This window comes from Doryrhamphus excisus, linkage group LG4 (assembly GCF_037039965.1).
Source record: "Doryrhamphus excisus strain RoL-2023G ecotype Guam linkage group LG4, RoL_Dexc_Guam_v1.1, whole genome shotgun sequence".
NCBI classification, from domain to species: Eukaryota; Metazoa; Chordata; class Actinopteri; order Syngnathiformes; family Syngnathidae; genus Doryrhamphus; species Doryrhamphus excisus.
The window spans coordinates 15,115,806-15,132,022 of record NC_136360.1 but is presented as its reverse complement, the minus strand read 5'-3'; the positions used below and the strand labels follow the sequence as shown (position 1 = coordinate 15,132,022).

General features: G+C 44.3%; 2 protein-coding genes across 6 annotated transcripts in view; one reads left to right on the top strand and one right to left on the bottom strand.

The window, feature by feature from the left end:
- Positions 1–1,402: 1,402 nt before the first annotated feature.
- Positions 1,403–6,549, bottom strand: ddx59 (DEAD (Asp-Glu-Ala-Asp) box polypeptide 59). Of its 2 annotated transcripts, none has more exons than XM_058073164.2 (8): positions 6,477–6,549; positions 4,109–4,916; positions 3,778–3,960; positions 3,594–3,683; positions 3,236–3,487; positions 2,421–2,573; positions 1,955–2,083; positions 1,403–1,869 (listed from the first exon to the last, which is right to left on the bottom strand). In XM_058073164.2, the coding sequence occupies exons 2-8, from the start codon at positions 4,898–4,900 to the stop codon at positions 1,609–1,611; spliced, it is 1,860 nt and encodes a 619-aa protein (XP_057929147.2). In that variant the 5' UTR covers positions 4,901–4,916; positions 6,477–6,549; the 3' UTR covers positions 1,403–1,608. The 2 variants fall into 2 exon arrangements, with proteins under 2 accessions (XP_057929147.2, XP_057929146.2); XM_058073163.2 differs by lacking the exon at positions 6,477–6,549 and adding an exon at positions 5,098–5,209.
- An 85-nt stretch (positions 6,550–6,634) lies between these two features.
- The window catches only part of camsap2a (calmodulin regulated spectrin-associated protein family, member 2a), a 29,927-nt gene continuing 20,344 nt past the window's right edge, over positions 6,635–16,217 (top strand). For all 4 annotated transcript variants that reach the window (XM_058073160.2, XM_058073158.2, XM_058073159.2 and 1 more), the window contains exons 1-3: positions 6,635–7,183; positions 9,170–9,429; positions 15,991–16,152. In XM_058073160.2, coding sequence (XP_057929143.2) covers positions 7,045–7,183; positions 9,170–9,429; positions 15,991–16,152 — 561 coding nt within the window. In that variant the 5' untranslated portion in view covers positions 6,635–7,044. The remainder of the gene's footprint in view (positions 7,184–9,169; positions 9,430–15,990; positions 16,153–16,217) is intronic.

The window sequence follows — 16,217 nt, the reverse complement described above, 5'->3', positions numbered from 1 at the left end:
CGAAAAGGAAAATAAAATGTCTCAACCAAGTTGGCTAGGTGAAAGGGATCCAAAATACATTGATGCCATCGGAGTACCTCGTGGGGTGCCAGACGAATATAAAATAGTGAATCAAATAGCCGCTGGATGGGAGTCAATTGTCCCATGGGTTACAATTAATAAAATAAGGACAGAATAAACTACATCCACTACAATGTACAAAAATTGGGTAACTGGACACAATATGGGTTTGAAACAGTGCGTGATCAGCTGAAAGCCACATTCCTTATGATTTACCAAAACAGGATTGCGGTGGACATGTTGTTGACAAAGGAAGGAGGCGTTTGTGCTATGTTCAGTGAACAATGCTGTACCTTCATTCCTAACAACACAGCTGTCGATGGCAGCTTGACCCAAGCCATGGAGGGTCTCCGCACCTTGAACGGTAAAATGAAAAGAACACTCTGGAGTGAATACCAGTTGGTGGGATGATTGGTTTGGCATGTTCGGCGAGTATAAATCTTTCGTGTCCACACTATTGCTTTCCATCGCAGTTTTTGCAGCCATCTTAACATTGTGTGGATGTTGTGTTATTCCCTGTCTACGAGGGTTGTTTGACCAATTAATTACAGCTGCTATTACACCCATAGAGACTAAGATGGTACAAATGTATCTTTTATTGGATCAAGAGGAAAGTGACAGAGAGTATGAGACAGCTAGGACCTCCATCTCCCAAACCTGTTCCCAGAATCAGGGGATTATGAGTAAACGACAAAACGTACGGAATATCCTTCTGAGAGTAAATGTATTTTTTCATAAAATGACTTCCTAGCAGAAAATGCCTACAAGAAGAAGTTAGCGAATGATATGTGAATTTGTGCAAATACATGATAAACAGGAGGGAAATGATAGGTTAATGTTCATTGAAGTTATCATATATTTGACTGTGAACATATTTAAACATTGTATGTATGTACCCTGTATCCTGCTGACCTTCGGATGAGTGTCCGTGTGGAATAGAAGACTTCAAGACAGTCAAGATTGTGAAGAGGAAACAGAAAACATCTGACCACAGCGGCACACAGAGGCACGACGAAGTCCACCAATTGTATTCTTATCATCCATCTAAATGCCATCAACTGTTAGGTTGTGTAAGCTTGATCACATCACATTGCAACAGCCACTTCCCTGTCCTTTAGGGCTGCATTGTGAACTTTGTAACTTAGGAAAGACCCCACGAAAATAAAAAGGGAGGCAACGGAGAGTGTACTCAGAGCGGTTGGAGATTGTATGACAAGTACATCTCTTCCGTTTCTCCTCGCGAGTTTGAGTACATCTCTACCGTTCTCCTCGCGAGTAAAATAGAAAACTGCTGCCTTCTTTCTTCCTTCTCATTGTCAAGGTGCTTGGACCTGACACACAGTACTGGTCAAACACCATCAGCATCAACGATGAACAGGCGACTTCACGGCACAACTGACAGAAAATATCCACATCTCAGGTAAAGACCTAAAACTTGCACACCTTCTGCCAGTCTTCCAAATACTCATTGAGAGAGTACAGTACAGTACAGTACGTGCATTTCAATGACATTTTACTCATCGGACATCATCAGCATGTCTGTCCAAACTACTTTTTACGCCTGTCGTGTTTCTTGATAATGTCGATGAGGTTAGTCTTGGTCACCAGTGTGTCGCCAGGCCCCAGCTTGGCCTGTTGCTTTTCTCTCCTCTGCTGCTCGTAGAGGTGAGGTGAGTTGAGGAGCTGTGGGGGCAAGATGCTTCCAGTCGGTTTGACCCTGTTGACCACCCCCAGGAACAGACGTTTGTTGTTGTTGTTGAGAAAGGTGATGGCTGTTCCCCTGTGACCGAGGCGACCCGCTCTTCCCACCTAGAAAGAAATGAGAGGTACAACAAGCCTTAGTGCTGCAATGATTAGAAGTTGAATGGAAATCTTGGTGTCCAATACCACTGACCTGATGGACATACTCATCCATGGTGTTTGGCATATCAAAATTAACCACCAGTCGAACATTTGCCAAGTCCAGTCCTCTACCAAGCACACCTGTACTGATCACCACCTCAAAGTCCCCATCCAGAAGACCCTGAAGACAGGACAATAAGTCAGTGCTACACTGTGGTCACGGCAATGCTTTCATTTGATTTGAACACGCAGACACGTTACGATGGAATTACATCACAGTTCCACATGTCCCAGTATTGGTCCCAGTATTAACCCCTGGGGTAAAGGCCAAGGCCCAAGACTCAAGGTGCTTCACAAACCTGGTCATGTCTTCATGACTATTTCTACATCATATTCATATATTATATGTTGAGTTTGTAAGCAAAGAGAGCAGTAAGATAAAAAGGATAACCACATCCAATTCAGTGTGGATAGCGCATACGCTCAACCTTGCACCTTCTGGTCGATACTCGCCTCACCTTGAGGATGCGATTACGTTCCAGTTGGCTCTTGTCAGAGTGGATTGCCACTGTATTGAGGCCCGTCACCTTGGCGACCGCTTCACACAGCAGATCAGCACCAAGTTTACAGTCGACAAACACCACCACTGGGGGCTGGTATAACTTATTGTCCTGTAAAGCAAAACATGTACTGTTAATGTCATCCTACAAGGTAAATAGAATGGAATGGAATGAACAATGTACAACAACATTAAAAAGTGCCAAACAGTCAGTGCATCATGAAAATATCAACTACATAAACATTTAATAGATACTCAGTCAAACATACCCTTCCCATTCAGCAGGGGAAAAAAACCCAAATACAGTTCTGAAAGCCTATTCTTTTGACATTGAGAAATATGCTACGCGCTTAAACGCCTCAACAGTGCAGGCCACAGTGCTTCGTAGGAGGAAAGGAAACAGCTACGCAGTTCTTGATCATTCTGTGGGCATTTTATGAAGACATAAACCACCCTCACACTTTGGGCACTCGATTCTGCGGGCAAAGGGACTAGTTTGTTAGCCGTATTGTCTGGCTGCACGACAACCAAGAGAGCTTATAAAAACCAAGACATATCTTTGGCAATAATCCAACGAAAACCCAAATACTAATGAATTTATTGATCAGCAGGCTCACTGCATGGAATGTTGAGCCAAACATGAACATTTCATACCAGGAGTCACACCTTAACCTATCTACACCAAGATTCTATGCAATTTTCCTTTGTACAATACAATAGATTAACTTGCGGTGGCAAAGCTATATTTGCTACAAAAAAAATCACCGAACTTACATTGAGAATCTCAAACAATTTCTTCTTCTTGGAGGGCTCCTCCACCCACAGCAGGATCTGCCTGACGTTGGCACAGGGCTGGTTCTTCTCTCCTACAGCAATGCGGACTGGGTCACGCACCAACCGGGACGCCAACTCCTCCGTCCCCGTTGGGATGGTGGCTGACGCCAGTAGGGTCTGGTGGACTTCGGGGACATGGTCTAAAACTTCTAGCACCTGCTGCTGGAAGCCCATCTTTAGCATAGTGTCAACCTGCAGAATATGACAACACACACATCAATGAAAGAACATTGATTTACCAAGCTGACAACCGCCAATTACTGTTGATTTATTGACAGTAGCTTAATGATGGTCATACCTCATCAACCACAACAATCTTCACTTTATCCAACTGCACAGCCTTCTGCTTGGAAATCTCAAGGAGTCTCCCCGGTGTTGCTATGGCAATCTACAAGCAATCCATACATGAATACACATTTGGGAAATAGCCACATGACATACTAATTTTTCATTAAGAAAAGAGCATCATTGTAAACAGTTACTTGGATGCTGCTCTTTAGGCGGTGAAGCTGTGGGGGGAGGGGCATGCCGCCCACCAGCAGGGCGGTTCTCATATTAGGCAGGCCAACCACCACTTCCTTGGCCTGTCTCTCTATCTGAATGGCCAGCTCTCTGGTGGGTGTCAAGATAAGAGCCACGGGGCTGCACGCACTCCGACTTTGTTCCTGAAAGAAAACCGGATGAAGGAATTCAATGACGTGCACATGGGTTTCAAAAGGCACATCACACCTGAGTGCTAATGCTAAAAAGAGGCCATTCACGTAATGCATTTCATCCAAGCGATGTTTAGCTTAGTTTTCCAACTTTGTGTACCTTCATTGCCAGTAGTATAACTGGCAGCAGAAAGGCTATGGTTTTTCCCGAGCCTGTGTCAGCACTGGCGATCACATCCCTGCCACTCAGACCAACAGGCAGCATCTGCATCTGTACTGGTGTGGGTGCCTCGTAGCCGGCCTTCTTCAAGTTGCTGTTAAGACTAAGTGGAAAGCCACAGTGTTCAAACTCTACAATGGGCCTCCTTATATCTCTTCCTTGGGTTTCAATGCCTAGTTCCTGTTTAATCCTCTGCACCTGCTCATCAGTTAGACCTGATATGAATGTATCCTCTTGGTAAGAATACTTCAATTCAAATGTATTTACAGAAGTGCACGCAGGTTGATCCTGTGTAGTCCGTTTGTCTCCACTCGTGTCCTTTGGGTTAAAGGCTTGCGCTCCAGTGCCCAATCCCATTTGGGCCAAGTGACGGGCTTTGCATTCCAGACTGCAAACATCATTGTCGGTGCTGTCACAGATGTACTCGCCGTAGCGACCACACATCACACAAATAGGTTCTCCTGGCTCTGGCCATCTCTGACTCTTTCGGAATGATTTGACTGGTTCATTCTCTTCTTCCTCCTGCGGGATTTCATCCAAAGCATTGGGCTCTGCAGCTGCTTTTACTCTGCCATCTTCAATCGTGCTGTCTCTGTACTCCTGATCAGCATGTGTCTTAGAAGCTCCTTCCTCATTCTCCTGATCTTGATCCACCTGAACTTTCTTCTTCTTCAAGGTTTGGTTGGGATCTTCTGCTGGGCGCTTCACTTTAAGGGCTCTTGGCATGAACATTTTACAGGCTAGTGATCTGGGAAGACACACACAAACGTAAGCATGCAAGCTTAATGTAAACATCATTCGTATGCTCGCTTTGCTGTATATTACATGAATATATGGTACAATTGTTTTTCCAAAGTTTCGTAATATGAGATGATGATTTATCTACCATGTCGATTATCACATAATCGTAGCTTAAAAATCATACTAACCCGCAGCATCCATAAGATATCTGAATGTTTATATCGATATATAGGAGCGAAGTCGCTACGAATCTTTCTCCGTCCCATGCCAACTACGGTCGCAAAGTGATGACGTAGCTGCGTAGCCTCTGTATTCTGGGAATTGTCGTTTTTAACCAGGAGAGCGCTCGGCAGTAGTTTCAAACCGTACATGTATGAAAATACGACATTGTATTTGTATACATTACATATAATTGTACATTATATATGTCTCTTTGGAGTGCAACACTCACTCATAGAAGCATTCGTTAACGTACATACAAATATGTGACATATTTTAGCAAATTGTCCTCATGCCTTATATGAATTGCTTACGGGCCAAAACAAGATTGACGTTGAACACGGGACACCAGTATGGATATGTTACCCTGAAATACGGTGACCGATAGGGGCAAACATGTAGGCTCAAAGGCTCAAAAAAATCATGCACTATGTAACAGGGCAACGCTGCAAAAAGTGTTGCAATGACTTTAACAGAGCAAGATCAAAAACAAGCAAATGTTTAAATGCTAAATTGTGATGTTGAAGTCTCATGCGGTTGTTTTGAGGTGTGTGGGTGTTTTTTTTACATTTCCTGCATTTTGTTTTTGAACTTGTAGCATTTTATGTTTGGAGCATTTTCCCATTGCGTTTGTTTTATGGCTGCACCTCTCACCCAAAGTCAGCTGGGATAGGCTCCAGTATACCCGTGACACTAGTGAGGATAAGCACCATGGAAAATGGATGGATTTATTTTATGGTGGTTTTGCGCTTGTATCATCTCGGTTTTGGCAGGTTTGGACATGGCGGCCCTAATCCATCCCAGAGATGGATGGATGATGGATGGATGGATGATAGATGGATGAATGGATGGATGATGGATGTATAATGGATGGATGGATGATGGATGTATAATGATGGATATATAATGGATGGATGGATGAATTATGGATGGATGATGGATGAATGAATGATGGATGAATGGATGATGGATGGATGGATGATGAATGGATCGATGATGGCTGATGGATGGATGATGGTTGGATGATGGATGGATGAATAATGAATGATGGATGATGGATGGATGATGGATGAATGATGGATGGATATATAATGGATGATGGATGAATGATGGATGGATAAAGGATGAATGATGGATGGATATATAATGGATGGATGGATGGATGATGGATAAAGGGTGAATGATGGATGGATAATGGATGAATGGATAATGGATGGATATATAATGGATGGATGGATGATGATGGATGATGTTTTCAGGCATTATATGTCTCTGCTACATTTGCTTGTACCCGTACTTGCCAAAAGTAAAGCATATGCATGAATAATTCATGATTAGTAATATTTACCCAGAGAGCCATCGTGTCCTAAATCATTAAGAGGCTCATCATGCTTTGCAACCAGTTGCATCCTCGCTGTAGCTCGTTAATTGGTTTGTTTATGTACACAAAAAATCCCCTTTACAGACTGTTCGTGAAGGCGTCTTTGGCGCATGCGTACTACGGCAAAAACGGTGCAGCAAAGCGTGGTAGGAGAGTGGTTCTTCGCTGCAGAGAAACCGCACCGAGGCACCAGGATTATGAAAAAGGAATAAAACGCGAATTACAGCAGTTTTCCTCACAGGAACACTTTGACATGAAAAGGAAAAACGCTCAAATTCCACAAATCCCAAATGGAAACGTCCACGTTGAAGAGCACTCCCCCCTGTGAAATCCAAGGAAAGCGGCGCTGCTGCTTTGTGCGAAGGAGCCCGTCTCGTTTGTTGACCGCATGAAAAACACAGCGACTCATTGGACAATTCCAACCCAGGAGCCAGACGCTATACATTCTTTATTTGTTTTCCGTCAAAATTCCACTGGCGGGATGCTTTAGCGCTGCTCTGCTGCGAAGGGCTGAAGAAAAGGACAGCGTGGAAATATGGGTGAAGTTGAAGACCCGAAGCCCACGAAGAAGGTCTTCGTGGCACCGGCTGTCAAGCCTTTTGAGCATTATGACTTCTCCCGGGCTAAGATCTGTTGCAGTCTATCATGGCTGCTGTCCAAAGCATACGGGGCAGGTAGGTGGGGCAGCTAGCTGCATCATCTCCTTGTTTTATGTCATTGTCTCTCTCTACTTCCGTCATCATCTATAATGTGACATGGGTTTGATTAAAATATCGGCAAAACACACCCAATATAAAGCATACTTGAATGATAGCGCCATACTGCTAATTGGTAGCGTCACAAATAGAACACCTTTGGGGGGCTTTTCATCCAGCATCACTTCGCATGCTCTTGGGGGCCATTCTAGATGAAGTGAATGGAGAACTGCGTGCTTTACAGTGATCGATAGTGATCAATAGTGATCAATATGTCATGGTGTCAAGGTGTGTGACATTTGGAATGGAAGCCATCATCATCACATGGGCTTCATCATCTTCACTACACAAGGACCCCTCTTACTGTCAGAAGTGTTGATGTACAAATACTCTGAATACTAAAATGATGACATTTCTGTTGTTTTGTATAAATATTCAGTATTATTCAAGTATTTGCTATTTCTACACTTATCATGATGAACAAATGGCTTAAAAATAACTCATCCCATTGTCCTTACACCCACTAATATCGATATTCCAGTGTTGTACTTTGGAATCCTGGGCTCTGAGATGACTGATACAGAAGAATGTGCTGTTGTAAAAGTCCTGCGAACATGAAATCCCTTGCAGATCCTCACTGCATATTCAACTAGAAGAGAATGAAATGAGCTGATTCCAAAAATATAGCCCCCCAGAGAGGGTGAGCAATAGAGCAGGCTTGCATCCAGATCTCAGCCTACACTCTTCTATGCTGGATGTCTCACATGCATCTTCCTCATGTACATCCACACAGGCGTGCATCTTGCAGTCCAGAGGGTAGAGGGAACTCCACCTCTTAGCAAATCAGGTGCAAGAGGCTCCAAATCTCTACTGACCCTGAACAGGACACGCAGTAGAAAGTGAATGAAATGGTGCTAGAAAATACTGAAAGGAGTCATCATGGGGACCCTTCACATCTGCCCACGTGATGCCATGGCGCTTGCACAAAAGAAGTGGATTATTTTCCATGTTTTGTTGTTTGAATTTGGTTCTTCTTCTCACGGTTATGGGTATTTTTTAAATGCTACTATTTTTGCTTATTTAGTAGCAATGTAGAAATGCAGTAGCAATGGCTGAGGAGTTCCTACCTGCTACGTTGGTCTATGTCTGCTGACAGAGCTATCTGGAGATGACCTCATTGATACTGGTCATGGGGGGGGGTGGGGTTGGCATAGAGATGGACTTAATAACACGAGTGTGTTCAGACATTTTTCTCGTCATCTTGCATACACACAATAAGAAATGGGTGATTTAATCCAGGCCTGGCCTCAGCCACTTGCAATCCTAATTCATAGTCTTACCAAGACTGGTGGAAACAGTTTGGGGAAAGCTCTGTTCTGTCCCATGGTTCACCCTAATGAGAGAACAGACCTGTCCAATACAAACTCCCTATTTTCTACCATTATCACGTCCTGTAGGGTCACCGCCCCATGAAAGATACACTTCTTCTGCCGTGATGAGCAAGCAGTCGCTTGGCATGTACACGTCCATGAACCTGTACACAAAGACACGGACGCAAAGAGAGCCTCACAGAGATGAGACGGGGTGTTCCCGGCTCAATGTTGCAGAGATGCAGACAAGATTAATTGATTAGGCTGTGCTCCTCCTGTGGTTGCTATGGTAACGTCCGGGTTTATCCACTCATCAACATGTCAGGATACTGCCAAAGCATGGTGGGGAACATTAGCAAAACAATATTCTGTCCACTGATGAGGCAAGCATTGCTGCAATGCACCTACTGTTACCAAGCTCTGATTGGTTATTGGAGAAATGTGGTGGAGCAATGACCTCCTGACCTCCTCCTTATGGTGTTTACTACCTCAGGGAAAATGTTTATTGTTCCTCCAATTAAGCGAAGGCAAAGATGTTGGACAAAGAAAGATTAGTCTCATCCTGGGTTATTCTCTCCCCCAATTCATGAAACAGACAGCATCCCAGCAGACATGAAAGAGCCCTTCTACACGGACCAGTATGAGCAGGAGCACCTCAAACCCCCTGTGGCTAGTCTTCTGCTATCCGCTGACCTCTACTGCCGGGCCGCCAGCCTTATCCTGAAAAGTGGTAACGGTGAACCTCTACAGGGCCACGACGCTGTCATCCAGGCTCTGGCCCGGCAAGGACTCTGTGTCACTGACCATGATCGGCTTGTCACCAAGAGGGACCTTCAAAAGCGGCCCCTGCAAATGGTAGGAAGGACATTTTTTCATAGTTTTCTACTGTTGTAACTGGGGTTGCTGCCTACCACCAACTTGTAAAGACCAGTACAGATCAGCTGGATACTGGGTGTGAACGTAGGCGCTGCTTTTGACAAGACAGCACTGTGCAGGCTTTCTGACATCATCTGATGCAGCAATTCAAGGATAGCTTTCCTCACTGACATGCATTTTGGTCTTATTGCATGAAGTCATCAAAAACAGGCGTGATTCATTCATTCATTCATTTTCTACCGCTTATCCTCACGAGGGTCGCGGGGGTGCTGGAGCCTATCCCAGCTGTCTTGGGGCAAGAGGCGGGGTCCACCCTTGACTGGTGGTCAGCCAATCACAGGGCACATATAACATATAAACAACCATTCCCTCCCACATGCATACCTATGGACAATTTGGAGTGGCCAATTAACCTAGCATGTTTTTGGGGGAGGAAAGCGGAGTACCCGGAGAAAAGCCACGCATGCACTTCTAATCCATGTCAATGTCACACTTCGAATCTTGTACAGATGTGAGCCCCATCCATTTCTGGTTAAGCCACACCCACTTTATGCCCCACCCACTCCAAGTACAGATAAGGATACAGACCAGTCTACCTTCATACAGACTACTGACCAACCTAGCCATCCATCCATAATTCCTCTTCTTCTACCTAGCTAACCGGCTACTAATATATGGCACGATCACGCCTCATGAAGATGACTTGAAGCATCTGGGTTAGTTTGCAGCGACGTCTCCATAGGAGGCTTCTCTGCCTCAGTGAAGCGCTAGTGACTGTGCTAGAAATGATTAGCACACAACATGCCTGCAGTGTGTTTGCACAGTCTTGCAGCTTTCAATTTCTCTTCCCTGCTAATTAAAAGGTTATTTAAGTTGTGCTGCAATTTGGACAGCGAAGACAGCAGACCTGATGTAGATGCTACTTTTAATGGAATTGCAATGGAAGAAATGCCATTCAATGTAGAACAGCACAGTGTGTTAAGCATACAGTGTCCGCCTTTCCAAACAGGCAAAGAGGTAGGAGGGGTATGTCATTGGAATCAATGCATCAGTATACTGTATCATCATCATCAAACATTTCACACACTTGGTGTGAGCTTACAGACGTTAGTCCTGTCTCTGGCTTCCACGATTCTCCCTCATAATGCCTTCTTCTGTCTGTGGAACAATCAATTCATTCTCCATCCTTCATACATTCTTTATGAGCGTTCTTCCCTATGATGTTTCTCAGTGGACCTTGCCCTCCTAACCTGTGATCATTCCATCATCAATGCTCCTGTCCTTGTCCTTTGGTAACGCAGAGGTTGCTCATGTGCTTGAGTCAGGAGTCGAGTGGCACCTAGCATGTCGGTGTGTAGCCCTACCAACATGTTGTGGCAACCGAACCAGCGCGATCTTGTGGCAGAAGACGATATTATCCGATCTTCAAAAATACGGTGGATCGGGACATCCCAAATGCATCTTGGCACAGTGACTGTCCTAACTCTACATGTGCATGATCAATATTCTTTAAATTAATAGGACAACATTGCCTGGACAAAGAACGCTTTGGTGACGGGATGCTGATGCTGATGCTGATGTTGATGCTGCTGCTGCTGCTGATGATGATGATGATGATGATGATCTTATCTGCATGATTGCCTCAGCCATGTGCAACAGACATGCAAATAACCCTTCATAGCATCCTTAATCCGCTCCAGAAGGTCCCTATGTACTCTAACGGAATCAGTTTGTCTCATAACAAATCATGTCAATCCAATTACTGTAATACGTTCCAGAAATACACAAAACCTGACTTTATGGTTTTTATTCTATTTGACATACAGAAAATAATTTCAAATGCATATCAAATATCTATCCATTTTGTATACCGCTTATCCTCACGAGGGTCGCGGGGGTGCTGGAGCCTATCCCAGCTGTCTTGGGGCGAGAGGCGGGGTGGTCTGCCTGGGCACATATCCCTGGGCACATATAGACAAACAACCATTCCCACCCACATTCATACCTATGGACAATTTGGAGTGGCCAATGAAGCCAACATGTTTTTGGAATGGGGGGGGGGTGCACGGGGAGAACATGCCCAAGTGGGGAATCAAACCCGAAACTCCTAGCTGTGTGGCACGCTAACCACTTCTCCACCGTGCAGCGGCATACCAAATAGATGAAAATAACTGAACACACGTCTGCTTTGGTTGAAGACGTGATTGTTGCCAAAGACACAACATGGCAGCGAGATCCAAATGTTATTTCTGGAATAGAAAAGTGTTTCTTACACACATTTCTCCTTTTTATTGGCGGTATGGCTGCAAAATAACCCAAAATGGAGTCAAAGGAAGTTTCAAATGCCAGCATGTTGATAGAGAAGGTGAGAAACTATTGAATCCAAGAAATATCTTATGGCAAAACACTAAGGTGGTGTCATATGGTCATGAAGGGCACTTGACTTGACGTGACTCACCATCCCATACCCACAAGTTAGCAAATGTTTTCCCATGCTGAATATTGTGATGGAGGAAACATTCAACATTTCATTTGAACACAAGTCAGTCTGAATGTGTTGCCATGGAAACGGTGAGGGGGAAGAACTATGTCCATGCAAACAGAGCAAATGATTGCGGTGATGAATAATACCGGCTACATTTCTATGGTTGAACTGCACGTCCAAACGGAGATAGAAGCTGATCAGGCATCGCCATCACTTTACTGTATACTGCATATGCAAGGCCTCGGCACACGGGTATCCCTGCAGGTAGTTAGAGACCAGCACTCTCTGCTCACTCCTCGCATCTGATTGGACACTCTTTTTTTTTTTTTTTTCAACTGAATCCATTCATTCAATGTTTAGCATTTATTCTAGGATTGCTGATGAATATTGTCAGCATCTGGAGCTCATTAAGATGTTGACATTTCACGCACTTTAGAGGCCATATGAGTGCGTATCACAGAAATGTCACACGTCAGGGAATGCTTTGTGTGCTTGAAGCCGTGGAGGGACAGACACAATGCACCATTTCCTTATATTCTCTGCAATCACACACATATATCGACTATGATTTAGGTTTTTTTTTTCCTGCCGATGCATTTTGATAAAACATGTCAATAAATTAAAAAAATAAAGTATTTTATCTTAGATGATGGGGGTGAACACTCCATCTGCTTCCATCACACTATTGGGAAGGCTTTGTTTCCATGGTTACACCGTGTGTGTGTGTGTGTGGCTTTTCCTGACTGTGTCATATGTGCAGTGTGTTTATGATGGGGCTTGAACGCCTAGCTTCGAGGCAAGGAATGTTGAATTTTGTCAAACAATAAATGCATGCAAAGCAGAATCTGTAAGATGTGGTATCCCTCAGTAATTATGTCAACATTAAACTGGCCCCCACTGCCCTTCGTATTTTCCTCTGCAATTGTTCTTATGGCCAAAAGACGAGTGGAAGCAGTAGGGCAGAAGGGAGGGCGGGCCAAGTACAGGCTGCTGTCGTCAGCCTCAGCGAAGTCACAGCCAGCATGTTGTGCTCGTGCCAGCGGCTACTCGGGGGCAACACAGCATGGATGGGCATGTGCACGTGCATGTGCACGTGACATAGTTGGACGGCCATTTTATTTTACGCCCCATACGCCCTATCCCTGCATGTCATTCAGCATTAATGACCCTGCAAATGTCCGGTCCAAAAATCGTCTTTTTCCAAAAATAGGCCGACATGTCATCCACTCTGAGTTGGTAATAATATACGCTAAAATACTGGATCCTATGGATAAAATCTTCAGCAGATATGTTCTACTGTGAAAAACGCCCCCAGTTTTTATTCATTGTTTTTTGTTTTGTTTGTTTTTTGTGTTGCGATTTTGCTCTTTTAAACGCACCTTAAACGCACCATTGTTGTGAAACACATACAGTGTGTAACTTGAACACCGTGACTCTGATTGTGGAAAACCTTCTCGCTGGTAAACCAGATGAGCTTGCAAAGTAATTCAGTGATAAGCGGGACTGCATTCATGTTCATCAGTGCACACTTTAGCTATGATTGCAGACTCATACCAGTTGGCGTTATCTGCTGTCCTACGGTTAACTTGGAGGTTCTTGTTTCAATTGCAAGGTTTTGCAGCACAGTGAGGAGGAAGCTATACCGCTCAAAAGCTCCCTTCCCAGAGCCAATTCCACACCACACCGTTTGTGTGTCCAAAGCTGAGAGTTGGGCAGGCTGTTAAAGGAACTGTAGTACAGTATGGATACCCGGGCGTGTTTATATGTTGATCTCAGAGATCTACGCTAATAAAACAACACTGAATGTATTTGCAGGCTGCTCAAATTCCTATTCTCCTTTGCTAACTTCTTTTATAGGATGGAAAAGTTACGAGTTGAGATGGCATGCTTATTGTGCAAAAGTTATTACAAAAGTTCAGTTTACACTAGGAAACCAAACTAAATGCTCAGGAAGATTTTGCAGTTCATTTGCAGATTAGACCACAAACCAGCAGTTGAAAATATTGAAGAGATACTAGATTGGGGGATTTTATTAGCTGTAAGTATCAAAATAATTGTAAATAATCAAATAAAAGTCGTTTACATTTAGATCAAGTATAATTACGATGGGCGGCACGGCGGACGAGTGGTTAGCGCGCAGGCCTCACAGCTAGGAGACCAGGGTTCAATTCCACCCTCGGCCATCTCTGTGTGGAGTTTGCATGTTCTCACCGTGCATGCGTGGGTTTTCTCCGGGTACTCCGGTTTCCTCCCACATTCCAAAAACATGCTAGGTTAATTGGTGACTCCAAATTGTCCATAGGTATGAATGTGAGTGTGAATGGTTGTTTGTCTATATGTGCCTTGTGATTGGCTGGCGACCAGTCCAGGGTGTACCCCGCCTCTCGCCCAAAGACAGCTGGGATAGGCTCCAGCACCCCCACGACCCTCGGTTCATTTTCTCACTGGAAATCCTTTTTTACTAGACACAGGGTTGGCATCGGCAGCTTAGAAGTCGCTGACTTTCAAGGGCATCCGGTCCTATGAGGTGAACTGCTTTATGGACAAAAGTATTTGGACGCTTTGCCATTAGACTTACAGGATGCAAAAATGGTAGCAAATATCGTTGATGAAAGCAAAGGGATCCCGAGTGAGTCATGGTAGACTATTTGGCTGGAAGGAAGGAAGGAAAATGTACAGCGCTAATCTAAAGGTTACATCACAATAAATGAATGCATGTGAGAGAGGGGAGTCCTTATTTCAAATGGCAAAGCCTTTTCTGTGGGTGGTGAGCATCCATCCAGATACCGAGGCTGCTTTTCCACCCCCAGCTTGTGTCTGACATTTCCACACGGTCAGCTGATCCTTCCCTCCCACTCTTTTTCTGTTACACAGCAACTCTTCCTCAAAGCTCAAAACTTACTCAAATATTTTGGTTTCCACTCCCCACAGTTAGGTGCCGTGCATTTCTACGTTATTTTGCTCCTACGTGACCTTTTGCTCCCACGCATGGTGGCCTCTGATGCGCAGTCCAGTCCAGCGCATTTAAAGGCAATGAGAGGCATTCATTTGATTGGTTAAGATTGGGTTCGGCTGTGTTAAACCCTCTCACGCCTTCTCTCTACCCTCTTTGCCACTTGGGAGGGATGGAGGCGTGGGTGCGCTGTTGGCTGCACCTGGTCGACACAATAGAGCACTTAATGTCCTCAGACCGCAGCAGGTTCAAATCAATATCCAGACCTGATGCAGAAAGGATGTTAGATTGCAGAAAGAAAAGGTCTCTCAGGAATAGAACCACCTTCTCATTACATGTTTATATTTATTGGTTTGTTAGCGTCTCTCAGCTGGGACTTCCCAAGTGTTTGGACTGACTCGATGAAGGAGAACATCAATGGGTTTGTCTTTTTACTGGCTTGCAACATCGAACGCATTTAGAATAAAGCATTCAACATCATCACTAAGTCAAAACATGAATATTGTTGACATTTCCTCAGACCTATTGTCCTTGTGTTTTACATATTCAGCTTTGACTTTGGGAAACAGTCCTCAACATGTTTGCATCTTTTGTTGCTGAGCAAACCACTAACTGTTTGTGTTTGCTTCATATTGACTCGGTCCAGCTTGCGCCAACTCCATTAATCCAAACAAGTTTCAGATTAAGGATTAGTTGCGGCCCTTGTCACAAAGTTAAATTTCACCGCATCAGTGGCAGCATCAATGACGTAGCATATGAGCACAGAACAAAAGGCTTTCATCGAAGTGGGTTTGGTAAATCCTCAAATCCTCACAGCGCTTCTCAAATAGTGGGGCAGGCAAATTAAATAAAAATGGCTCTTGTGGTGGTAAAGGTTGCCGACCCCTGGTCTACACTGTCCATAGGTGTGGATGCCTATTTGTAGGGATGCACCATCCGGGATATATGCTCCTGATTTTGATACTGATCATCCATGACTGAGATTGTCCCATACCGATATTGATCACATATGTTAACTGTAAATGTAAAAATGTCACATACATTCAATGACATAACACAGCTTATATCCCCCTCCATCCCATTCTCCCTCTTCTTTTTGCAGAGCGCTCATCTGGCATTGATTGACTCTCTGCTGCTAGCGTACGCAGCAAAAACTGTGAGTGTGGAGAAGGTGATGGCTAGCATTCGCCAGTATTCATCCCGCTACTCTGAGGAGGATACACCATACGATACAGAGGATGCCGTCACCACCTGGATGAATAAGGTTGGTGCCGGTTTTAGCTTGTGCACATGCAGTAAGCACCAAAGTGCTTTAAATCTGTAAATACA